Source organism: Wyeomyia smithii, chromosome 3, assembly GCF_029784165.1.
Source record: "Wyeomyia smithii strain HCP4-BCI-WySm-NY-G18 chromosome 3, ASM2978416v1, whole genome shotgun sequence".
Lineage (NCBI taxonomy): Eukaryota > Metazoa > Arthropoda > Insecta > Diptera > Culicidae > Wyeomyia > Wyeomyia smithii.
The window spans coordinates 234,013,881-234,040,410 of NC_073696.1; the positions used below are offsets into that span (position 1 = coordinate 234,013,881).

Below are 26,530 nucleotides of genomic sequence, written 5' to 3' on the forward strand. Positions count from 1 at the left end.
GACAGACAACCAACACCATACGGATTTTTTAGTGCATACACAAAGTAAGAACCTTCACTAATACTTTCATGTAATATACGAAAGGATTGTTCGAAGTCAAACACTCGAAAACTAGAATCAATTTAAAAGTTCCCAAGTTCAATATAAACAAATATGGAAAAAAAGGGCTAAATAATATTCGCTGGGTCAGGAAGTCAGGTAGTAGAATGCAAAACTCAGGACAACTAACCAACGTGGTTTGTACCTTATGCCCTACATTTCATAGCGTGATCTTTTGACAACTCACTACACCTGCCCCCTCTCAATATCCTTGGGATTGGGGATTGATACTTTTGTAGCATTTCTAATTCCCCACTCTCGACTCCTTTATCATCGTAATTATCACGACATATAGGTACATACAGGTCGTACTGTTAATAAAAGCCTTGTGGTTGATCATTGTTTATTAAAAGATTGACTGATGGTGTTCCAGATATCGCAATCTGTTTCATGTTCAAACCAAATGATACTGAAAATTATCTATCATATGAACCATGCTGTGAAAAATCTAGTCACATATCAATCAACGGTATAATGTTTACATTATAATTTCATTATATCGAATGTAAATCATTCAATCAAAAAGACAAACCAAAAATAAAATCCTCAAATCAACCTTACGGCTTTCAAGTTTATGCCCACCGGCGAGCACCGAACAGCACACGGTCAGGCGCTTCGTGGCGCAACCATCAGACAGATATGTGGCTATTTATTTATGTCTGCGCGGCACGATTAAATGTTTTGCACGCATCATCACATTGCGCCCTGCCGATTTTCGAAGTGAACGAAACCTGCCTGCTGCTGTGTGGTTCGAGTCAGCCGGAGTCAGAATACAAGGTTGTTAAGCTCTGGTCACTCGTCGTCGGATTTACTCTGTTAGTTGAGCTGGTGACCAAACACCAAACAGAGAAAGTTCAGCGGAGTTTTGTCGGACTGCTGCATCGCGCCGCGTGGGCAGGATGCGGGGCGAGATGCATGTGGCATTCCTTCGGTCACTCGTTATGAATTTGAAGCCCTTTTGTCCGGAGCATAGCTGGTTCGATCCGTGGTGAATTGGCCAAAATTTCTGCGTGGCTGATGTTTGAGTAAAGTTTAGAAACAATTTGTAAAATTGAAAAAATCTATAACTTGAGTTTTATTGGTCATATATGATCCATATCGATCATTGATTGTATGTAGGTCTAGCGCGGGGAGAACTGTGTGTGTTTTTTCCATTCGGTATGCACTTTCTTGTGGTAATTGGAGCCACCAACTGCGATAGCAAAGCTAAGTGCACTGGTTCACTTCCATCGATATCCGTTGCCATTCAACCAATCTCTGGTGTCAAATTTTACGAATCGTACATTTACGGTCTGTAGCATGTTCAGTTCTTGTGTGTACATATTTGTGAGTTCTGTAGAGTCCGTCGAGACCCAGTTTGCCCAAGGGAAGCTGATGTCAGATTTATTTTTATACCAACCGTTGCTGGTAGCGATAAGTGTAATGCAAACGATGCTTCCACAAATTAAAACAAATGTGCATAGTAATGAAGCACAGAGAGTTTCGTAATGAACGTTTGAGGCTATCGACATTGCAGCAGATGACAGCTTATATTGTACTTAAAAGCGATTAAACTGTCTCATTCGCTCGGTAAGCATTTTTGTTTCTTCCGCGATAATATCAACAATTGTCGCAATTTATAGTTACGGCGGGTGTATTCCACACAACTTAGAGGGGAATGAAATAAAAATGAAGTCGACAAATTATTATTATTGAAGGAAAAAACGATTGAAACAATGCTGTTGAAGAACTTTGAAAAACTCACAATACAACATATCGGAGTAAGCACGTGTTTTTTCATGCAAGTTGTTAATTTACTCTAGGGCAAAAGCATCGAAATGAGCCATAGCACCCGTTTTGGCCCATTGTTGATCGTAAGACCTTACCAAGATGAAGATAAATCTGACTACTGGTGGTTACATTTATATATCTGCTCTTTCAAGAACTTCACAAAATTGTGACTATTCTCAATTATGATAGTTTTATGTCCATCAGCATTCGCAATTACAAAAAATGCATGGAAACTTTCGTTGAAAAAGACTGTTTTCTTCACATATCCATAGATTGCAACGTTGCTCAGGATTGCATGAGATTCAGGTTATAATGCGTCGAAAATTTGTGATGCAAGTCCAACATATTTTTGATTTTTGCAAATCAGGGACTTTGGGAGTCCCTCATTATTTTTTTTGTGCCATCAAAGCTCTGAAAAATATTTTTACATGTGTCTTAATTTTTTATATTTGGCAGTTTTGCTTAGTCTTGCTTTTCAAACACGTGGTCGTAAGCGCTCAGTATGTTTTCTTCAAAGCTGATACCTACCACTAAAGATAACTAGAACAAGATACATAACTATCATATTTTTCATACATTTTGAATACGATCGATTTCCGACAGTTATTGCTGCCATCTGATGAATTAAATTCTCATGAAATTGTCACTATGAGCAAAACCGATCGATCGTTGAGCTGTTCAAGATTGTATATGGAAAAGGTGCAGCAGTTTGGTCAGCTCGACGCTTAAGATAACATGCAGATTAATGATATTGTCGTTGTCATTTTTGCACTTAATGCTATTGCCATATTCTTTGCACATTCAAAGTACGAAAGAAAAGTGTGAAATTTACTGTCAGAGTGGGGTTTTATATTGAGGGGTTATATTTTTTTTCAGGTCCCATTCTACCAAAACTTGAAGTTTGATATGTCGCAAGCCAGGTTTCAGCACCATTGTGCATATGGTCAGGTTCACCGGGGCACCCGATTTTTGCTTTATTAACCTCGGGAAGAGTGGAAAACTTGGCTGTAGAACGTACTAATAACGGTACACTCAATTATAAATGATGCGCCGATTACTCTTGATTCTTCCGGAAAGTTTCATGTTTGAGAACTAAACATTCGTACACATTATTATCAATTTTCGGATGGCAGCACCGTACAGTCGTCCACATGGATACTGAAAAAATTGTTTCACCTTTCATGTCTTAGCCTTGTCGTCAGTTGATTTTGACGGTAAGTATACATTATATTAACAGTGTATAAATTAGTTCGACTTTTGCTCACGCGCAGCGACAATCATGTCCGATGAATTTTGCAAGAGTCAGGTATCTTGTTTTAGTCATCTTTGCTACCACGCAGTTGTTTCTGTTTAAAACCTTTTTTTTTGTACCGATAAGTAATTTGCCTTCAGTGCTTTTAGTATCAGGTTCTTTGAGGTTCTGATTGTTATCTTTCTATTCTTCAGAGGCGTCGCGTGGCTGATTTCGTCACATGTGCACCAAACATTTATTTAAGTTTTTTTCATTAAATAAAAGAAGAAACTAAAACCAAAGGATTTCGCTAGTAGGCTTACTTGATTTAAAGGTTATTATATTTCAATAATCGCATATGCCCGGGTATTAGGGAGTAGGGTACCTGTGCAGTGCACATGTTGCACAAGTGGACCCGACGCCGCTGCTATTCTTATACAAAATTAAAGATTGGAGTGGCTGTTTTGTTTATTAAGTACAGACGACGCAATTAATTGCTTTTGTAAAGGACAATTGTGGAGTTAGTGTTGCAATTCAGACTAGCATCGTACTGTGGAGACGACTGCGAGATGTGATTGTTTGATAAATTGCCCCCACAGTGTAGGTATTTTTCCAATGACCTGTTTTTTTTTATTCACTGACTGTTAGAGCTCTGGTTTTATTTTTAGATTTTTATCGTTCCGTTACTCACGGTTGATGTAGTGCTATAGTAGTTTTATTTCAGGCATGTCCAGCCAGACAATACGCACAGAGTCAATCAAACTTTTTTGATTTGATTAAAACCTGCGGGGCAGGGAGGCACATAACAAGGTTCACGTGGACACGTTTTCTTTTATTCAAAAAAAAAAATGAAAATTTTCCAAAAAATACATTAGTTTATTATAAAAACTCCATAGATATTCTAGTTTATTCTGCAATATTTGAGATAAACTTGGATTCATTTTATCTGCGGCCTCTTCGTTTTTTTTTTTTTGAAAAATTCTTCAGAAATGTTAAGCACATGTTGTGAACATTTGTGATTCATCTCATTTTCGATTTTTCTTGTCTTCGATGCGTTTTCCGAATTATTGTCCTTTTTCTAAATGTTTCACATAAAGTTATATTCAAAATTCTTTCCTTCCGACCTCTTCTGGGTTTTGAGGAAGTTTCTCAGTATAAACATTTATATGCCTTCTTTCTACCTTTTAGAGCCTTTTTAAGGTCGTTGAGATTAATTTGGGATACATTTGTGATAGTAGCTTTTGGCCTTTTCCTGATGTTCAATTTTTTGATTTTTTTTTGTGTTCTTGAGAACTTATTTAACTGAAAATGAAAAAATTAAATAAAATTATTTTCCTTTTTTTGTTTATAGTAATTTCAGTCAGTTTGCTTCCATGCATTTTAGTTAAATTTGGTAAATTTGTTAGTTTTTAAATCTGTTTTATCTCGTACGAGAGTTTTTATCTTTCCAGATTCTACAGAAGCTGTCAGCAATATTAAACTGTTGAATCTATTTTGTTTTTGATTTTTTATTTGATTGCTCAAAGCGGTATACAACTTTGATAGAAATTATTTTTGTTTTGGCCATTTCACGGTTTTATGAATTTTGTGCTATGTTTTTACTATTTTCTGTTAGGCCTCCAGTTTTGTTTTTCCAGAAGTCGTTTTAGAGTAGATTTCGGAATCTAAGGTATTGTTTTTCTCGGGTTTAGAACTGTTTCCAGGCATTTAAAGCATAACTTGGAATATTTCATTTACTATTAAATTTTATTATAATCGGATTTTTAGTTTGGAGGTTATGTTTAAAAATGTAAAAATCACGAAACATCAATATCGCAGAAACCACACAACCGATTTCAATAAAATTGGTGTCAAATGAACGGGCTACCTCCAAAACCCTTAACTTATAAATTTCGTAATAATTAAACATATGGTTCAAAAGTTATGTAAAGAAAAAGTATCCAGAGGTTGTTTAAAACCACTAATTTTTCTCATAGATGGCTGAACCAATTTTCACAAAATTAGTGTCAAATGAAAAATCTAGTTACCTCATAGGTTGCTATTGAATTTCATTGTAATCGGACCATAACTTTGTCCGTTTTTTATAAACATGTGAAATCACGTTATAACAAACATATTCCTAAGACTGCTTAAATTCACTAACTTTTTCAGAGATGGCTGAGCCGGTTTTCACGAAATCAGTTGCAAATGAACGGTCTAGTTGCCCCAAAGACCATATTTTTAATTTTATTGTCATCGGACTGTAACTTTGTACGTTATGTATGAAAATGTGAAATCGCGTTTTGAAAGGAAACATATTCCAAAGACTGCTAAAACCCACTCATACTTCTCAGAGATGGTTGAAACGATTTTCACAAAATTAGTGTCAATTGAAAGGTCCACCTACTTCATAATGCACTATTTAATTACATTGCAATCAGATTGTAACTTTGTCCGTTATGTATCAAAATGTGAAAATCACACAACTTCATTACCACAGAAACTACATAATCGATCTGAACAAAGTTAGAATCAAATGAACGGGCTACTTTCAAAACCAATGAATTTCATAATGATTAGACATCTGGTTTAAAAGTTATGAAAAGTAATGTACTCCGAAGTTTCGCTACTGTTTTCACATTACAGTTAGACTTTCACTTTAACCATAATCTATCAAATTGTAAAAATAATGGAAGTGTCTTATCTCAAAGATTACATAACTTATTTGAAGAAAGTTGGTGTCAGACGAATGGATTCTCTCTAATAAGTAATTTATTTCATATTAATTTAAGATGTGGTTCAAAAGATTTGAAAAGAAACGTAACCCAAAGATTGTTTAAAACCAACTGCTTAGAGTAAAATATGTGGCCTCAACATCATTTTTATTTAAACTGAAGTTTTTCTGCGTTGTTAGGAATTAAATTGTTCGAAATTAGGAATTAATTTTTTTTTCATTTTACTACCTCTTTAGCACAGCTCATTTCAAAAATATTATGTCAAATTTCATACATTATAGGGTAGGGAACGGCTTAAGCAGTGGCGCCTATTTTAATCAGTCGAAGAAAGCAGGCCTTAAACTCCTGAATTTTGATCAATATCGACAATTTCAATGATGGAGATATTGGCGTTTTTAATTGTGACATTACCAAAGCTCAATATCTCCATTGAACAGTGTTTTATTTCGCCGTTTTTGTGTGATTAATTCAATAGTGATTCAAATGTTGATTATAGCCATAAGGTATGTTCGGAGAAGTTTCAGGATATTCAAAAATGCATCTTTTAATGTAGAAAGATCAATCCACCAAAGAGTGAGATAGAAAATTTACTTTAAGATCAGAATAAGATAGACGCAAGGTTTCTTCGACAAAATTTTAGGCTACCTTAAAACAAGAAACTTCACCGAAGACATCATGTTTCTATCTCTTTTATATTACGAGCAACATTAGGTTTTCTATTAGAATGCACTAAAAATCACAATTTTCGTTCTAATTTTCTCCGCAGATTTTTAAACCTTCTATTAAGTTATCGTCCATCTGAAAATGCATTTGTTTTCTGAACTTTGTTATTTTTTATCTCCCAAAATAAAACCGTTATTCAACATATTTGTTAAAATGCATAGTTTTCCATCACATATAAAAATGCCAATATCTAAGCCCCTTGGTAAGATATGAAAGATCTTTCTTCATGTAAATTTTCGTCATAAATCCCGCTTTGCAATGAAAATTTCAGTTCTTGATCAAAAATTTTTGTTATTTGTGTTTTGCGGGGTTTTATCTAAAATTATGGGAACAATTAATTTTTCTGTAAAGTTGCTTGGACTCTGGGAGTCAAATAACTGAATGCAATAATGAACTGAACCATGCAAAATATTCAAAAACAACCCCACAAAAATAAATAATATATGGAAAAATTTAGGAATCGAACAGAATTGAAAAAAGTGCATTTTTTCATAAATCACGTTTGGGCAACCTGAAAACCATATTTTTGAAATTCGAAATGTTCTACAAAAATGCTATAAATAACACTATCTTTCAATTTAGGACTAATCACCTTGACTTTTTCAACATCGATTTTTTTCGGGACACCCTACTGAGTATTTTACTTGGGTAGAAAATTTTGTTACGTTTGCGATTTAGCATATGATTTATTTAATCCTCAAACATTTTTGGATTTAGAACCAATGGACGAAATATTAGTTTGTGTATAAGACACGACCGCAAGTTTAACGTAGAATTACGACAGCCTGTCTTCTGTCAAAGTATTTTTTTGCGATAGGTTAGGAATACAATCGATTGGATTCAATCAGTTTGATGATCTGAAGCGGTGAATTTCAGTAACAATTCTTTTTATACTCAATATTAATGACTGGTAACCCCGAAGCGATGCGTTGTTTGATTGGTTTAAGGTTATTAGAAAATATTGTTGTTTGCTGAATAATTATTGTTGGTAGACAATAGAGATGGTCGGGTATGGGAAATTTGTTACCCGTACCCGACTCATCGAGAATTTTCGAACCCTCACCCGAACCCGAAGTCTGGTTTGTTCCAACTACCCATACCCGACCGAACTCGAAAAAAAACGCCGCAATTGCCTGGTCCCGGGGCGTCGTGGATTTTGTTATTCTTTTTTTTTGTTTTTATTTATTTATTTTATTTTTTTTTAATTTTTATTTATTAATTTATTTTTATTTCATATTTTTTTAATTACCCGTAGCCACCTCGCACATTTTATACACTGATTGTGATATGTGGTTTCTCGAGATGATGGCCGGAGTTAGGATACAACTGAGTGTTCATGTGAACAGAGTTCCAGGCGATATATTGGTTCTCCTAGAAACCAGTGTAGCACCTGTCACTGAATCGTATCGCGCTGCAAAATATCTATTCGTAACTGTGTACGTAGCAGATTTTTCGTGTTATAACTCGAGTAACATTTGATAATTTACTGCATTTGCCAAAAATCTGTAATTTGTGTGTACAGATTCCGTGTCATTGATTCATTCTAAAAATCGGTATAACACAGATATTCCTGTATAGGCGTCACCCCTGGCCACGGTGCGAACACTGCCGACAACTGTCAGAATATAAGAATATATGGGTCATTCCATACGAAGTGACCACGAAAAAGCACAAATTTGGACACGACCATCACAGATTTTGCTCAAAGTTGAGAGAATTATTCATCTACTGTCACTTTGGAAAAATCCCAAATTTTGTGTCGATTGGAATACCCCCCGCTCTCCAAAACCCCCTGTTTATTGCAATGTCACGCATTTTTTTGTTCAAAATCTCTTTTTTCTTTTTCTTACATTTCATAGATGTAAGATGTCCGAAAAACACTGACAGATGGTTTTTGAAGGAAATAAACCAAGGAATCCAGGAAAAATATAAGTTTTGACCGGAAGTGTTGCCAGATAAATTATTTTTGAATTCGAAAACTAAATTTACGTTTTTTAGCAAATGCAGCCATTTTTATTTTATATTTGATAATTTCATCGTGTTCCTTGGAGAGAGTTTCTGGCAGCACGGCCATTGGTAGGCGCGTTAAAAATTACTCCGTAATATTTTCGCGTAATTCGAGTGTATTCTGCTGAATTTATGGAAGAAGAGTCTGAAGTTTGAATTGATATAATAGTTCAAGTTTGCATTGTGTGAAGTTGGCATGAAAAAAAACGATATCATGTGAAAATCGTCCGGCAAAATGTGTTTCAATTTTCTGTTTTTTTTGTAAGCCACATCCAACTAAGAAAAAAATGTCAAAGTGTTACGTCATACAGTGGCAAGTGCTATAGTAAATGTTGAACGAAGGCGGAAGGAAAAGGGTCGAAGAACTTATGTACCTAAATCTAAGTATTCTGCTTTTATTCGTTCAATTATTGTGTCATATAACTAGCGCCAGTTAGCAAAGAATGTTTCAATAAGAAAGCGCTAGAAAGATAATTCTAATTGGAAGATTTTGCTGTAACACCTGCATTGTCTGTCTGTAGGGATGTGCAAGTTGTTACGTGTTAATCGATATTTTTTCGATATATACACAAAAAAAAATATTTTAATTTTAAAAGTGAAATAAATCTACAAGCAGTAAGTGTCATGTTTAGTTTTTGCGTTTCATGCGTCTCGTGGGAGCAGTGTACTGACGTCGGCAGGGATACTTTAAATACCCTGCCTGTGTTGTCAATTAGCTGTTTTGAAAATAATTGGTCTTTTATTTGTTTATTTTTTTGGTAGATGCCAATCTGGGTGCATTGCTTACAATATGTCGAGATTTATTTTAGCGTGGTTTTGTGGAGTCGTTGCATTTGCTAAAGCTCTGCTTGAACAATCAGAATTGCCCCAATAAGTGAGAGCTTTAAACCTTTGTACACGCTGGCTCTAACAACACGGCACTAGTAGCATTAGAATATAATTCAGAAACTTATCGCGGCCTGACCGAACAGTTATGGACGTTTGGGTATAAAACTGACCCTTGTTTTATGATTTTTTCTAGCTTTTGAAAAAATATTGAAACACATAGACAATTTTTAATAATTATGTGAAAATCTTGTTGGTCGGAATAGCAACTAAATTTTGATTGCGATTGCTTTGGCATTTTATCAATCAACTTAGAATTCTGTGTTGTTCGATATGCATATTGCATTTTTTTAAATTTTTGAGCTATGAGTGCATGAAACTTTGCCAGTTTTTATACTCAGTAGGTAGCTTAAATTAAATACAAAACAAAAGATTATCGGGGCGAAGCACCGTGTCCTCTCGCGTATGCGTCGGTGAGAGGGAATATAGCGGTCGTACATAATGCTCCGGTGTAAACGTGTTTTCGGCCTTGGTGAGCTTTGCTCATCTAAGGATTATCGGTGTATTGTGATTTCCGAGATGTACCAAATCATTATTTCGGAGACTGTACGCCCGTTGGTTCTTTTTTAGCACGTTAAGATTCAGAGTAGGTTTCGTTCGTTCGATAAATATTCTAATTATTCAATCGCGATAAAGACAAACCCTGCATGGATGCCAAATCTATTTCTGTTTCGCCGGGTCCCTTTTTTCCTTTTTTTTCTCTTTTTAATAAAGCAGGTGTTTTGGCTTTTTCGTCATACCAGTGGTCGGCACGCTCTTGTTTGCTTTCGGAGAAGGTAGTTCAGTTTCGCGCACGGTATTTTGACTGCGCTCAGTGTGACTATCTTAATACGGCGCTCTATCGGTTATTTGAGCTGGTAACAATAGTTTTCGTAGTTTACGGTCGGCGTGCGGTTGTTGCGTTTTACGAAATCCATTCGTTTCTAGGTGAATTTGAATTAAGTTCACGGCATTAAACGCGAAGTTTGGTGTGATACAGACTGTTAACGATTGGTAGGTTGCCGAAGATCGTTGCGCGGTTCTATTTATATCGTCTCCTGGTGGCCGGTTGCCCAGAGACCGAGAAGTAACCATATCGTGCGCGAATTTGTGCAGAAAAGATCGCACCATCAACCTCGATGGATCCAGATCAATTCCTTTCCTCTAACACTAATTCCTTCCTTTGATACTTGCGGATGATGCAGAGGATTCCTCGGTCTCTAGTAGCAACAAGTATTGAACTAACACTCCCGATATCCCTTCCTCTATTGATCTGCATTGGGCGTGGCCAGCTTCGTTATTGACCAGTGAAAAGAAAGATCACCAGGAATTGTACACTGAAGATGGTTTGCTACTCCTAGGCACCATTTCGACGGTTCTTTGTGCAATTTCAGCTGATTCTGGTCAATCGCGGGCAACACACGGGCGATCAAATATGCTATGCTATGCTATGCTATGCTATGCTATGCTATGATAATTTCATCGTGTTCCTTGGAAAATTTCACATAAGAAACAACTATCATCCCGGGGTAATATGAGCCAATCTCGAGATATAACATTTTTACGGAAAAAGTTCTAAATTTCGTAATTATTTTATTTTATAATTTATAGACGTGAGACACTCGAAAAACAGTGATAGGTGAATTTTGAAGAAAATAAACCAAGGAATCCAGAAAAAATATTATTTTTGACCGGAAGTGTTGCCAGATAGATATTTTATGTATTTTCAAACTAAATTTGCATTTTTCGGCAAATGCAACTAATTTTATTTCAAATTTGAGGGTTTCATCGTATTTCTTGGAAAATTTTACGTAAGAAACACTAATCACCCCGTGGTAATATGAGCCAATCTCGAGATATAGCATTTTTACGAAAATAGTTTCGAATTTCGTAATTAATTTTTCGTAAAAATGTTATATCTCAAGATTGGCTCATTTTACCACGAAGCGGTAAGTGCTTCCTACGTAAAATTTTCTGAGAAACACGATGAAACCATTAAATTTAAAATAAAATTAGCTGCATAGGCCGAAAAATGAAAATTTTATTTTAAAATACAAAAATAATCCATCTGGCAACACTTCTGGGCAAAAACAATATTTTTTCTGGATTCCTTAGTTTATTTTCCTCAAAATTCACCTATCACTGTTTTTCGGGTGTCTTATGTCTATAAATTATAAAATAAAATAATAACGAAATTTACAACTTTTTTCGTGAAAAATGTTATATCTCGAGATTGGCTCATATTACCTCGGGATGATAGTTGTTTCTTATGTGAAATATTTTAAGGAATACGATGAAGTTATCAAATTTAAAATAAAAATGGCTGAATTTGCCGAAAAATGTAAATTTAGTTTTCAAATACAAAAATAATTTATCTGGAAACACTCCCGATCAAAACATATATTTTTTCTGGATTCCTTCGTTTATTTTCTTCAAAAATCATCTATCAGTATTTTTCGGGCATCTTACGTCTATGAATTGTAAGAAAAAGAAAAAAGAGATTTTTGACAAAAATTGCGCGACTTTGCAATAAAGAGGGGGGTCCTGAAGAGCGAGGGGTATTCCAATCGACACCAAAATTGGGATTTTTCCAAAGAAACAGTAGATGAACAACTCCCCCCATTTTGAACAAAATCTGTGATGGTCGTGTCCAAGTGGCATGTACACTTCGTATGGAATGACCCATATATAATATATTAGCCCTTATTAGGTGCTATTTGACATTTGGATAGGATGTTTTGTAGAAGTCGTACAGCCTATAATCGCATATCAGTCCCATCTGAAAAATCATCGATTTGTGAAAACAGCCCTTGAAGATATTTTTCGTGTTTTGGATATTTTATCTGTTTGGATTGGTTTGTCCCATATTTTCGACATAATATAATGAAATAGATCTTTATAATAACTTCTTTAATAAAAAATAGCATTTTTCGTGAAAATTACAATAAAAAATAAGGTAGAAACTGATATGCGATTTAGGTCAACGAGTAGCAAAATAATCGCACACCAGTCCCACCCTCAACCGCTCTGCCTAGGAGTAGTAATATTTTTTTCAAGTATTTTTGGGCACATATTTATGCTCGCACAGTTTTTTTTTGCTAACGTGTGAGGAAAAAAATCCGAACAACTTTTAAATTGGTCTACGATTTCGAAGTGCTGCACAAATCGAAAAATCCCTTTTCACAAAATGAAGATCCACTTTTATATAACTGGTAACACAAACAGTCGATTCTGTCAAGTGACGCTTAGTTGGGAAAAAGGCGTGGTCGGAAGAAGATCGTCGTAAATTGATTTGCAGTTTTTGTGAGCGAAATAAAGAAAAATCTAAAAGTGAAGTGTTCCACTATTCTAAAGATCTTGGATATAGAAATAAAACATTCATATACATTATTGACAAACTCTTCGAGAATGGAAATACCTTCAAAAGAAAAAAAATGCACTTTGCAATAGAACAAAATTCGAGCGAAGTTTAGAGCGGAAACACCTGGTCGGTCGGCGTAATCAAATCGTGAGCTAGGCAATAAATACACGATTGATTCGAAAACGATAAACAAGTATCTGCATGAAATGGGTTTAAAACTTTAAATATATGTACCATAAAAATGACATAGTAGTGTTTTGGCCAGACCTTACATTGTCAAACTATGCTAATGCAACTTTAGCGGACAATATCGGGTCGGATTTTTTTCCTCATACGTTATGGTACGAGGAAGAAGGTGGAAACGTCCACACATTATTTACTGTAAAACCGTCGTTGAAAAAGCAAAATCTAAGGTTAAGGTCTTGGATATGCTGTCGGACAACTTCTGAAAACTGTTTACAGCTAAGCATCTAAAATCGATTTCTTCTGAATTATGACAATTTCAATTTGAATGATCATTTGAAGCAAACAGATCAGAAATTAAACACCTCGCAGAATTTCTTTGAAACAACCTAATTATCTGGTGATTTTTTAACAATAAGGAGCGTAAAAAACTACACCAAATGTTTGGTATATGGATTGAAGAAAAAATGGCTACTCAGGAAAAACATTTGATGGGACTGATATGCGATTAATATTAATATGGGACAATTTGACCATTTTTTCTGACTTTTTGGAATAAAACCAACATGTTGTGTTCTCAATCGATAGTTAAGCAAGAAATAGATGGGATCTGGTATTTAACTCGAAAATGATCAAAATCTATATGAAACTGATATGCGGTTATAGACAAGTCACACAGTGGGTATCAAATTTCATGAAATTACTTAATTCATTGTTGGCCGCTAAGAGCCACAGGAAAATCTGTCCAAAAATGGCCGAGGACAAATGCTCTTGGGGAGGATAGGTACTTAGCTTAGCTTAGCTTGACTGACTGCACATATCAATGGTTGCACTCCGTGATTGATCCGAATCAGTGAAATTGCACAGTGAATCAACTGAATGGGGTTAGGAGTGACCGACCATTCTCATTGTACAAGTTTTAGTGACTCAATACTTTGAAGGATCAATAACGACGCCGGCCACGTCTTTGCAATTAGGTAGGAAAAGGGAAGGGATGTTAGTGTGACCCTTGCTATTTGGAGACCGTGTTAACCTCTGCATCTCCACAAAGATCACAGAAAGGAGGTTTTTGTTAGTAGGGGATGGCTCGTTGGATCCAGATTCGCTTTGATAAGTGATGCGATCATACATATAACTTCTACCCGTCTCTATTTAGTTATTATCGGTCTATTTTATACTCAGCCGGCTGATTAGAGAAGCACAACCAGCTTATCTACACTTGGTACCGGTTTAGACCAAGAGACATTACCAATACCTTCGGAGCCGCGCACAGGTGTGAATGGTCTACTTCAATAGAGAACAAAACTGATTAAATTCACTGATTTGACTCTTGGGGAGGATACGTACATAGACCAACAGACGTGCCACTCGATGACAATTTCATCGACTGGAAAAATAACGATTATTTTGAAATTTTGCTTAGTGGACAGTAATGCAAAGTAAAGTAAAGTAAAAACAAAACCGTCAGTAATGCCGTGGGTGTTGATTTAAGCAAACGTGTACCTGTACACCCATAAGAAGCCAAAAACCGTTTTGCGAAAATAAGTAAGTAGGCAATGAGCTCACATGGTGGCGCATGAGTGTAACGTTTCGGACGAACATTTTTCAGGATTTTTTTTCGAAGAGGCACGTCTGTTTGTCTGTGATACATATATCACCAAAAACCCAGAACCATAACAATGGACTGTTATTTTATGGACTTTGAACCAATTATTGTAAGATTCTATTCAAATTTCAAATAATTCCGCAGTTTCGGAACACAGCCCGGGAAAACGGATTTACGAGAAAGAGAATGAGTATGAGATGTTTTCCTCGAGCACATAACACTGAAATTATTGTTTTTTTATCCAATTCAGTTGTTCTATAGAAAAGTCTGACTACTTTTTCCGTTTTCAAGAGTTTTTGCAGAGCGGTTTATTAAAACTCTTAGGTTAAAAGCATAAATGCGCACTGTCTCTAGCGGTGGTTTGTAGGGCGAACCAAGATAAAAACAACTAAAAATGTGAAGATTAACCCTCTAGTGCCCAATGTCGCCTTTTGGCGGGCTTCAGTCAAACCTCTAAAAAGCTTCAATAAATACTTAAAAAGTGTTTATAGTGTGATTTTACCGAGGCCCGTCTAGAAATTAACTTGGGCACTAGAGGGTTAAGGAAGTTTCATCTGGAATGAAACCTTTCAATACTGGTAAAATATAGATGAATCGATGTTTTGTACCTTATTTGAAATTTTACATCATGGGATATTATACTGTAGAGATGTTTAAACTTCTTCGTGGAGGCATTGGAAGCCGAATTTACATGTCTCATAAACTTAATTAACAGAGCTAACAGAGGCAGTTTTGTATTGGTAAAGAACAAAAGTAGCTTAGTATTTTTTTCAATTAAAAAACTGAATAATCAATAGTTTATCAATGATTGAGTTAATAGCTCGAATCAGGATTATTTTTTGCATAGTTCGAACCAAGGTCAATCAAAAAATCTCCAAAACTTCATCTTCAAGAAAAGTTTTTACTGCTTGTGGTATCATTGCATTGATTATAAAAGATAATTGTGATAGTTTTAAAACAAGCTCTACATTCAGAATATCACTTATTTTTACGTTTGAAGGAAGCAAACGATTGGTACCTTGAAAAAATATCAAATTTTTCATGTTTCAAGAATTTTCTGAGAAAATATATTGCTACAGATAGCAATTGGTGTGAACAAACTTATGGCAGTCGCTCGTTTTTGTAGCACCTGTTACGATAAACATTATCAGCAACTTTATTCACCCTACATACGTAGCAAGCATGAATAATGATGGGCTCTCAGTTATGAATGAGCCCGATAAGAACATACTCCATTCATCCAGCATAGACTTACACACGAACATGCGCACCCCAAAGCACGCGCGTGTGACCGGAAAACATTTTTCTTATCTTAAATGTAAGGAAACGCTGAACATACAGACGCAGGAAGAAAAATATAAATATTATTGTTTGAAAAACGGCAGCCTGTATACTTCGGAGTTGCTTTCATATCAATGCAATGTGTTGCATTTTTTCTGGTGCAATCCACCAACGCATCTGATTAAGAATGATAACGTAGAATTCTTGACGATTAATTGAGTTTCTTTTTTCCCTTTCCTCTTTTCAGCTTAGGACGTTATATTAACGTCCTACTCATGTATAGTTGGCCGCAGCGATGGCCAAACCGAACAACTCGTCATGTATAGGTTTTGTAATTAATTTATTTATTTTTATTAGTAAGTATTACACTTGCCCCAATGATATGTCAGATAATTACCACTGTTGATATTCCAGATTTAATTTTAAGTAGTAATGCACAGCGAAGACCGTTTACTAGTAATAGGTGTAAGTATTCAACATTTCTTATTTGCTTGATAAGATAAAAAATCACTCATCACTCATATTAAAATGTTTCACGATCCACGTTTCGCGATGGTTCGAAATTCCTAATTAAATTGCACGCTTTACGATTGTGTTAACCAATTTGTGTACCGCTCATATTTTTTCTAATACCCTCATATCATCATCGTGCACGCTTAGTCCCGTCTGCTGTGAAAGCATTTCCATCGTTAGTAGTGCGAAAGCAGTACTACTTGCCGCACACAAACTTCATGATTGTCCAAACAGAACCGCCTCTGATTAGCAGCAGTGACAGTAGCGCCCAACGAGGCGATCAACAGCCACCCCAAGATGATTGGTCCGGCGAAACGGAACGGCAAGAGCACGAGACGACGAAAGAAGCGTCTGAGAATGGTGTAGACAACTTCCAACGGCCGGGCATGATTAACAATCATATCAATTATAACAAATATAATTCGATCTTTATGAGTTCGTATCCGAAGCGAACGACAACTTCGTCGGAGGAACAGGAGGAAGACGTTTTGGAAGCAGCGAGGCGCCCGTATTCGATCTTTCGACATCGTGGAGGTGGTTTGATTTTGGCTTTTCGAAATGGAATGAGGGTATTAATTTCGGCTAGAGTAGGACACTGGCAAAAGGCTAAGCAGCGCTCCTAAGTGTCGATTTGATGGTTGTTGGCTCCGGCAGTCGAAGCAGTAAAATTATAGTCCGGCTAAAAAGCTTGTTCGTTCTATTGCTAGACCCGTGCAGCATCACCGAAGCATAGCTCTCCAATTAGCATTGACTGTCAAATTGCATCATCGCTTTTTTCACCAGCGAACTTCTTGTCGCTGGAAACAAGCAAAGCCAATCTTCGTCAAATATTGCATAATCTGTATACATTCCCAGTCGGTTCGTGAGTATGTGCAAATAGCTAAGTCACAACGAGTCGATCGCTTTGCTTCTTCCTTCGTCGGTCTGGACACGATCGAGTGTGATTTGCTATTGGCTAGATGGTAGAAGTCGCAGATTATAGGCCTACAAAAAAGCCCAGCTGCAGTTAACACCAACAGGCAGGTTAGATTACTGATAGCAGATCGTCGTTCAATCGTCCCTAACGGAGGCCACACCCACAAACAAGTGGAATCGACTGAACTGTCTGTCAACGTTAAAACTATAACGCTTGACATAATCTCCATAGCTAAGCTTTCCGCTTCTATCTTGCGTGTAACATCTAATTTGGATTCAAATCGTGTCTTCTGGTGGAGACTCACACACGAGAAACCCAAACCGCATATGCTAATGATAATTTTAGACTCACATGGCGTATGTTTACATTTGAAGCTTCCCGCTCACACTCACACTTCATCTCCGCTTCACGTAGAGAGTAGCATCCATTCAAAGCAGTTTTAGTTTTTTAGCTCATAGAGGCCATCTGTGGCCGAATAACAAGACCAGCATCATCGGATTATATTGTTACTAAAAAAACTTCGAACACGTTTTCTTCCCCCCTTTCCCTCCGCTACGCGTCGACCCTCACCCGGCTGGACGGTATGTGCGAGAGCAGTAGCAAGTAGGCCTGTCCATCGTGTTCATCCGTGCGAGCAGAGCAGTTGTTATCCGGCGACCGGTAACCTGCTGATTGGCCGTGAGAACCGGCTGTACGCGTCGTCAACCTGCGGTACGGTGCGGCCCGAGCGCTACTGCATCGTGTCCCATCTGGAGGAGAAGAAATGCTTCCTCTGCGACACGCGGCCTGAGACGGCCAGCAACCCGATGAAGAACCACCGGGTCGGGCAGATCATCTACAAGAATCAACCCGGGTAAGTTGTTTTCAGTACTAAGAGCCAAATTGTAACATCTTCTATTTTTGTGGCAGTGGAAAAATTCATAGAACCCTCTCGTCTCATGATTTAGCTGAATGAAGGTAGTTTGAAAGCTAGTTTGGAAAGTGTTTAATCAAAAAATGCTTCGAAAACTAACTTTTTTTTTAATTTTTTTTTTATTTCTTTATCCTGGAATTCTTAACAAAAGTTTTTTTTTATAAAGTTTCTTCGAAAAAAAAATAAGGAAGAATTGAACTTTTTTTTGTAAATTACAATTTAGTGAATAGGTATTTTAAAATTTTAGAGCATAAGAATTTTTTTAAATATTTTTTTAAGGTAGCATCCGTTTTCCAGCAATTCATTCTCAGACTTTTTCTAAACAATGAATGAATTCTGATGCTTTGAATAAATCAAAGTGCCAAAATACATACTTCTTATAATAAAATTACTTTTGAGTCTGATAATTTCGGTCGATATTGCACGATAGGTTGATATTGAACGAGAGCAGAGGAACTTCTCCTACGGTTTGTTTAATGATAAAAATTTTGTATTTTTCGTCCTTTTACGGATTTCCTTTTAATTCTATTTCCTGCTTCTAATTTAGCTGAATGTTTGTTAATTTCTAAGATAGTTTTAATTCATATGCAAATCAATCTAGCCAAGTATATTGAGTTTTTCAAAATTTCGTTTCGTTTCTCGTGTTTTTTACCTTTCATGTTGAATTTAAATTGCCTTGCGATATTTTAGCTAACTCTTTTTAATCGTTTTTCTTGAACTGGCCTTTATTTAAATGTTTTTGGTTTGCAGTCGCACGAAAAATTTCTGAAATAATTGTTTTGTTTTTCATTCATTCATAGTCAGGTTATAGTTAACTCCTTAACTAGAAATTAATACTTTTTTGGACCCCACGTTTTCCGTCAAAATCCAAAATTACTCTTCTTACTAACATACTTTGGCAGCCTAGCGTTGTGGTGGCTCGTGCTACACGCAAAAGTTGGAATGTGCGTAATTAGATCATTTATGAGCAAAATTAGCGCATTTACTGATTGAGTTTGGAACCAGTACAACAAATGTGTGCTGGGCATAACGCATTTAATGCTCTAGTGTATTTTGAATGTATTTAGCACCAGTTTCAACCGGTGTTGGTATCGTCATGATGATTTGTACTGGTATTGATAATGTTCTGTAGAAGGCTGCTATCGTTGAAGCAGTGCAAGCAACAACAAACACTGATTAATTTGGTCATTAATGAATGAAAATTATAACTGATTGGTTCCCTTTCATGAATCCGGTCATTCAAAAACATCATCGAATCAATAACAAACAAAAAGACATTGGGTTTGTTTAAAACATTTTGAATTTAACTACGACTCTGGTTTTATTCATATGCATTCGTTTCCACGTTACTGGCACCAGCGTCAATAAATCCTGTTGCAACAAGGCTCGTTAATGGTTGTTACGTTTGCTGACAGTGATTAGGGATGCGAAAGTAAGCAGCGGTTTTTTGAGCGCCCCAAAACAGATCGTTAGCCCAAAGCCGAAGCTTACCGGAACATCACGATTTTGTGTGTATGATACATATTCTGATTCCGATCTCTGTCCACGATTCATTGTACAACTGATGCGTTATGCATTTCACACATTTTTTGTGCGAAATCAGAGCAATCATTATGCGTTTTGAAAGTACACATTGGATGATTAAAGGTAGAAGCTCTTTTGCGTGTAGTTCTGCTTCTAGTTCTTCTTCTCTTTTGTGTGTAGTTCTGCTTCTACTGGACAAATTTCTTAGGCGTTTCGATCTGCGACTATCCGCTTCAACTTGGTCAAGCACGTTGACCCCTTTCGTTTCTGGTGTCGCTGGGGTCCTTGAAGAGAACCGATTTTACCGCACTGTTATTCGACATGCTCACGACATGTCCGACCCATCGCAGCCTTCCGACCTTTGTCAGATGCCCAATGGTAATCTCTCCAAGTAGTGACAGGAGCCCGTGATTCATACGCCTGCGCCACTCTCCGCTTTCGGTTCGTACTCCACCAAATACTGTCCGCAACACTTTCTGTTCAAATACGGCAAGTACGCGTATGTTCTAGTTCAATTCCTAGCCTCCACTTTTAGTCTGGCGTAGATTGCTTCCGCCGTAGCAAAGTTTCTCCTAATAACTTCGAGGTCGTCTGCGTACCCTGAGTTGACTTTCTTTGCTGAAAATCATGGCTCTCGTTTCGATATCCGCTTGTTGGATAACACCATCAAAAGCAATGTTTTTTTTTTCTTCATATATAATCAAGAGCAATGTTGAACAACGTGCAGGATAGTCCATCTCCTTGTCTCAACCTTCTATACGATTTGAGGGGATTCCACGGTGCTCCCATAGAAGGTTATCAAACAAAAAAAAATCATCAAAACGGTGAACACCAGTCTGTTCGTTATGATATTCTTAATCTCTGGATAAAGTTAAAAAAAATCGTTAGAAACATTTTTGATTAGCTCCATTTTTGGTTGAAATGGCCGATATTCTTAGGAAAGTCATACAAACTAGAGTAAGGTTTCAGAGTCTCAGATTTTAATGGTGCTTTTTTTAAGCAGTTTTCATAAGCAAAAAACAAGTCTATACTTTGCAAAGGGCGTAACTTTTTCATTTCAATATAAATTATATTAGTGAGAGGTCGCTTATCCGAATTAATCTCAATAAACGCATAAACAATAAACGAAAGATAGATAAATCCTTCTCAACTCAGTTTTATGGTTGCAGAACGCGACTACTTGAACCGAAGATAAAGTTGAGATAAAACCATTACCCAAAAATATAACGTTTAACTACGCCACTGTGATACAGACAAATTATTTGCACGGGAATATACCTCGTAGTTGAATACCAATGTATACAAATTGGTATGGTAATAGAGTTTGGTATTTTGTAATTCACAAAGAACAAATTCACTGTTTCGGTATACCCCTTCCTGTCCACGCTAATGAGATAGAAAAAATCTGTTGCTGTAGGATCTCTTAGTACCGAATTAAATAATCACTTTGCTCACGCTAATGAGATAGAGCAGAACTCACATATTTGTTACACTTTTCAAACTCAAAAACCCCTCAGGGTAAATTTGAACAGTAATCGGTTCAGTAGGTTTTGAGTCCATAGGGAACAGGCAGAGACATAGACAGACAAACAATAATGCCTACTATAATTCATATTTTTCCAACGCAAACTTCTGACATTTCTGTCAATTTGCAACACCTACTACAGTTTAGGGGTTTCTTCAGAAATCACAACATACCTGAAATAAACTTTTGACCGCTGGACTCTATAAGTTTTATTTAAACGAAGAAGTTACGCCCTTGTCAAAGCTTAGGCTTGTTTTTTTGATTATGCAAATTGCTCGGCCATTTTACCATAAAAACCATTTTTTAAATTTAACCAGAGATAAAAAACATTATAACGAACAAACTGGTTCACCGTTTTGAGGGTAATTTTTGTTTGGTAATAACGGTGTTCCAACACACCACACCGTGGCACTATGGGACGTTTTCATAAAAGCAGGCGGACAAAAATATTTCCATCATTTTTTCTACACTTCGGGTAGTTTTTCTACTTGTTATGAACAAAACAAGTTACTTAGAGCAAGCGCGCCGGTGAGTTGCCATTTGAGTTGCTATTTTCACAACGCTGGCCGTTGCTATTTTGGATAAGACCGTCACTAGCTAGCATTAGCAAGATGTTTGGGTGTGTCGTATTTCCCAAAAATTCTGCGCATCTAGTAATAACCAATTTATCTGTCCGTCAATTGTTTCTGGAATTCTGCGTTCTTTCTGCTCCATAAAATATCCTCTTTATTCAAACAACTCTGTTTTAACTTTGTTTCCGTTCTCCCATATTATCGATAACACAATTCTGTTGCAGGTTTCTTCGTTTGTGCGTGCATGGATTTTTTTTTATCCTTGTATGTTTAATTAAAGTAATTGCGTTAGACCGTGGAACGTTTCGCAACGTTGCCTTCAATAACTATTATACTCAAAATTGGCGAACTGTCATGAATTGTATTTTGTACTTTGTGCTATCTCGATTCCTACAATTTGCTATTAATATTTGCAAAAGGCGAGCGGGAGCCTAGTGTGGTTGGTAACGTCTCCGCCAACCACGCTCGACGCCTGGGTTCGAATCCCACCGCCGACATAGGTGTCGATGGTTGTGAGGTGGCGTGATCCACTCACAACCAACCCAACTGGTCTAGATTCAATCCTAGCCGACACCGGGAGATTTTCTGAGGCGAAAAATCTCTGGGATCACGCCTTCCATCGCATGAGGAAGTAAAGCCGTTGGCGCCGGTTCGTTAATAAACGGGTCGTGAGTTAGGGTCCTGGGTGTGGAGTCGTCTCCCTGGGCGTCGGTGATTGGCCACAACAGTGCTCACTTGGCCACAACTCCCGAGCAATTCGCTCAAACCTTCCAGGATTATTGAAATAATGACATGGTTGACCAATCTTGTGAGGACTTGAGCTTTATGCTTCGTGTAGATTAGAGTGGCAACCAAAATGGTCATCTCGAATTTAAAAAAAAACTATAAATGTTGACCCGCCCGAAAAAACACCCTGTGTAAAATTTCAGCTCAATCGAAATTAAAATAGACTGGTTCACGCCGATACTTGCGTCCTACGACGTGTTTAACCAAGGCAGAGCGTTTCGTCTTTCGAAACACTCATTATTTTCATAATATTGTTACGAACATTTACCATCGAGCACAACAAAACAAACAACAGTTTGACATTATTCATCAAATAGCAACGATGCGGCACGTTGCTATCGCGTTGCCAAATTTAATACATCGCTACTACCCGAGGTGGGAATTGCTATTTCCCAAACCAACATAGCAACGCCCGGTGCGGTTGCCGCGTTATGGTGGGAGTTGCCAAACTAGCTTTAGAAACTTCAATTTAACCACCGGTGGGCTTGCTCTTAGGATTATTTGTGATTATATTACGGTCAAATTTTGATATAAGGGAGTATTTTTTGGTATAAAAAGAGGAAATAAAACATGGATTCGTTCGGAATCCAGCACTTCTACCTTTCAGTGGCTGCCCCACCATTTCCAATAGGCTTTTGACAACCTGTAATGCGTAAGGAACCTGTGTGTCAAGTTTGGTGAATATCGATCATAGATCCTAGAGTTAAATATAAGCAAAAAACACGTTTTTTCTAATGTGCTTCAATTTTGCTCCAAAAAGCAGCAGAGATTGATCACTTGCCAAAAAAGTTATATCGTTTGGTCGCAGGAAATCGCAACTAAACTCTTTTGAAATTGTTAGTAAACACCTGAAACTTGAATTAAGCAGGGATTTAGCCTTGGAAATCCTGGGAGTTGAAAGATACCGACCAACAAAGTTGAAAAAAATGATTTTTCTTATTTTCTTCTTATTGTCAAACGGTTTTAATCGTTTGGTCGCAGGTAATCGCATCTTAACTTTTCTGAAATTGTTAGTAGACACCTGAAACATGAATAAAAACAGGAACCTAGTCTTGGAACTCATGGGAAAAAAAGATATCGACCGACAAAGTTGAAAATGATGATTTTTCTCATTTTCTTCTTATTGCCAAGCGGTTTTAATCGTTTGGTCGCAGGTAATTGCAGCTAAGGTTTTCTGAAATTGTTAGTAGACACCTGAAACTTTAATAAAAACCGGGCCCTACCCTTGGAAATCCTGGGAGTAAAAAAATGCCGACCAACAAAGTTGAGAATAATGATTTTTTTATCATTTTATTCTTTTTGTTATTGCTTATCTCTTTTTCCACTCATTCTCCTGAAAGCCAAATCACTTACGTTTATGAGAATATGATACACTCAATAACAATTATGTTAACATGATCAAGAAATGTTTTTTTTGGATTTTAAATATTTCCTATGAAAACCAAAAATTTTCAAGTCGGTTTTAAACGCTTGGTCGCAGGTGGTCGCTGCTAGACTCTTTTGAATTCGTTAGTAGACACTGAAAGTTGAAAAAAAAAACAAGGACCCACCACGGGGCTCTTGGGAGTAAAAAGATGCTGCATAAACCACACAACCACATATTTTTCTGAAAGCCCAATCAATAACGTTTACAAAAATATAATACACTCAATAGTTATTCTGTTATTATGCGCGAAATTTTTTTTTTATATTTTACTTTTTTTCGATGAAAAAGTGCATTTTTTCACCATTTTCATCTTCATATCTCGATATCTCAAGTATAGTACCTGCTACAGTCTTAAAATTTGGAACTTTTCTTAGTTAGAGTGTCTACTTTCTATAAAAAATATAGAGAAATAGATCGGCGACAGTCACTTTTCCGAATTTCGTCCGCCTGAAATCCTATAGTGCGTGGATTCGAAAGAGTTCCTGATACACATGCGTAACACATCACTCGATCCAAGGTAGCTTTGATAAGTCGTGTCAGTTGATCCGGAAAACCGTAGTCGTGCATTATTTGCCATAGCTGGTCTTGATCGACTGTATTATACACTGCCTTGAAGTCAACGAAGACGTGATGTATGGGCACAGTTTACTCCCGGCACTTCTGAAGGATCTGCCGGAGAGTGAAGATTTGATCCGTAATAGCACGTGCTTGCGTGAAGACCGCTTGGTATTGTCCTATGAATTCTTTTTTTTTTTTTTGATCAACGTTATGCCACGGTAGTTGCTGCTTTGAAAGCAATCGCCCTAGAGGTGAAGCATACAACTACTTCCACCCGTTTCTCTGGTAGTTTCTTTTCCTCACAAATCCTAGACATTACACAGTGAAGGGCCATTGCTAGGGCCGCTTGAGAGCAGGTTTCCCACCCTCGCTCTCAAACTGCCGTTAGGCGACATCCATTAGGTACGTCACGTTAACTTTGATTAAAATTTACCCCCTCTCCCCCTTGTCACATTTTGTCACACATTGACGACCCCCTAGTAGAGGTACGTAACGTCACAGCCTACTCTAATCAAAAAGTTGAACCGTGCCTGCCAGCTGGCCTCGAGGTTCAATACTGCCCCAGCAAGTCAGTAGTTGTAAGTCGAAATCCCGGCTCGAGAGAAACTGTTATCTAGTTCAGAATGAATATCAACAGAATCAATGCAGTCACAGTTTGCTCAAAGCAATGAACAAGCGTTGTTAAAGTTGTTTTTTCATAGGTTTACGAAGTAAACAACTATGTTCCAGTGGAACAGATTTTGGTACAGTTTTTTGTCGGAAATTTGCAGCGGATTTTTGCAGCTCCCAGTACAGATGAAAGTATGGCAACATTGGAGAATCAGGACTTTCTGCTGATACCTTGGTCTGATTAGTTTCATTTTGATTATTATTCAAAAGATTGTGAATAAAAAGGAGGTAAACTAACCAATTTTTCCAGTTTTTTTCTCATTTTTTAATATTTGTCATGTGACGTCACGCAACGTTATACCCCCTCTCCCTCTTACGTTACAAATCGTCACGATTTTCTTAACCCCCTCTCCCCCCTATATGCGTGACGTACTTTATGGATGCCGCCTTATATGCATATTTGTCCCAGTTTCAATAGAGTTTCCTATGTACATGAGACAACTATGCGTAGAACGGTAGTACACAGATCTCAGTGATTTAGTGCGTAGCCCTTACGGGATTGGTTTACCTTTCGTAAAACTTGCGTGTGTTATAGCTCGAAACAGTTGTTCCAGTTCTTCATGATCGATGTCCTCCCTCTGGTGTTTCTTTCTGCTCAGAATCGTGGTCAACTCATTTGTTTTTATTTGACCTAAAACTGCTCTAACTTTTAAGGAAACATAGTTTCTTTATTTATTCAACGTGGACTTGCAAACAAACATAACTTGAATCGTTTTCAACACCTTCATGTAAATAGTGGGCCGGCTTCAACGGGATTTGCATAGATTATTTTCATTTGTTTTCTGGTCGCACGCAGCGTTTTGTTCGCTATTTGGATACTAAATCATTTCTTGTCATTTTAAGTGTACTGGCAGGTTAAAAACAGCTTCGGCCATTTAACCAACTACTTTTCGAATTTTTTTTTGAAATTCGGGATTACTCTTAGTCTTGTTTTAAAAAAGTAAAGTCTCCTCAAGCGGAATCAATCTGAACAGACTGACCAGGGTTTTAACGGAACAACACTCAGGCCAGATATAGTGCAACACATTAAATCACACATGTTGAAATGATCTCAATATTACTTGGAGGAAATCGTGTTAGATCACCGCCGCGAAGCGTCTGGCAGAGTCGTAGATAATGTTTCTACAAAATGTTTTGTACGCACACATACGCAAACACATACACTTCCATGACATCATCAACCGTTGTTGCTCGCCGGTAGCAGCACATGGCATTATGAATGTGCGATTTGCTTTAAACTGCCGCCAGTAAGTCTTGTTGATGTTTGGCGAGAGAAACCGAAGCTAGAA

The 26,530-nt window shown here is 37.1% G+C and overlaps 1 protein-coding gene across 8 annotated transcripts in view; it reads left to right on the plus strand.

The window, feature by feature from the left end:
- The window catches only part of LOC129730170 (laminin subunit beta-1), a 60,155-nt gene that overhangs the window by 14,971 nt on the left and 18,654 nt on the right, over positions 1-26,530 (plus strand). For 7 of the 8 annotated variants that reach the window (XM_055689280.1, XM_055689278.1, XM_055689279.1 and 4 more), the window contains exons 3-6: positions 16,087-16,195; positions 16,254-16,304; positions 16,500-16,886; positions 17,866-18,121. In XM_055689280.1, the coding sequence (XP_055545255.1) occupies positions 16,135-16,195; positions 16,254-16,304; positions 16,500-16,886; positions 17,866-18,121 (755 nt within the window). In that variant the 5' untranslated portion in view covers positions 16,087-16,134. The remainder of the gene's footprint in view (positions 1-16,086; positions 16,196-16,253; positions 16,305-16,499; positions 16,887-17,865; positions 18,122-26,530) is intronic. The other variant, XM_055689286.1, reaches the window with a different exon arrangement.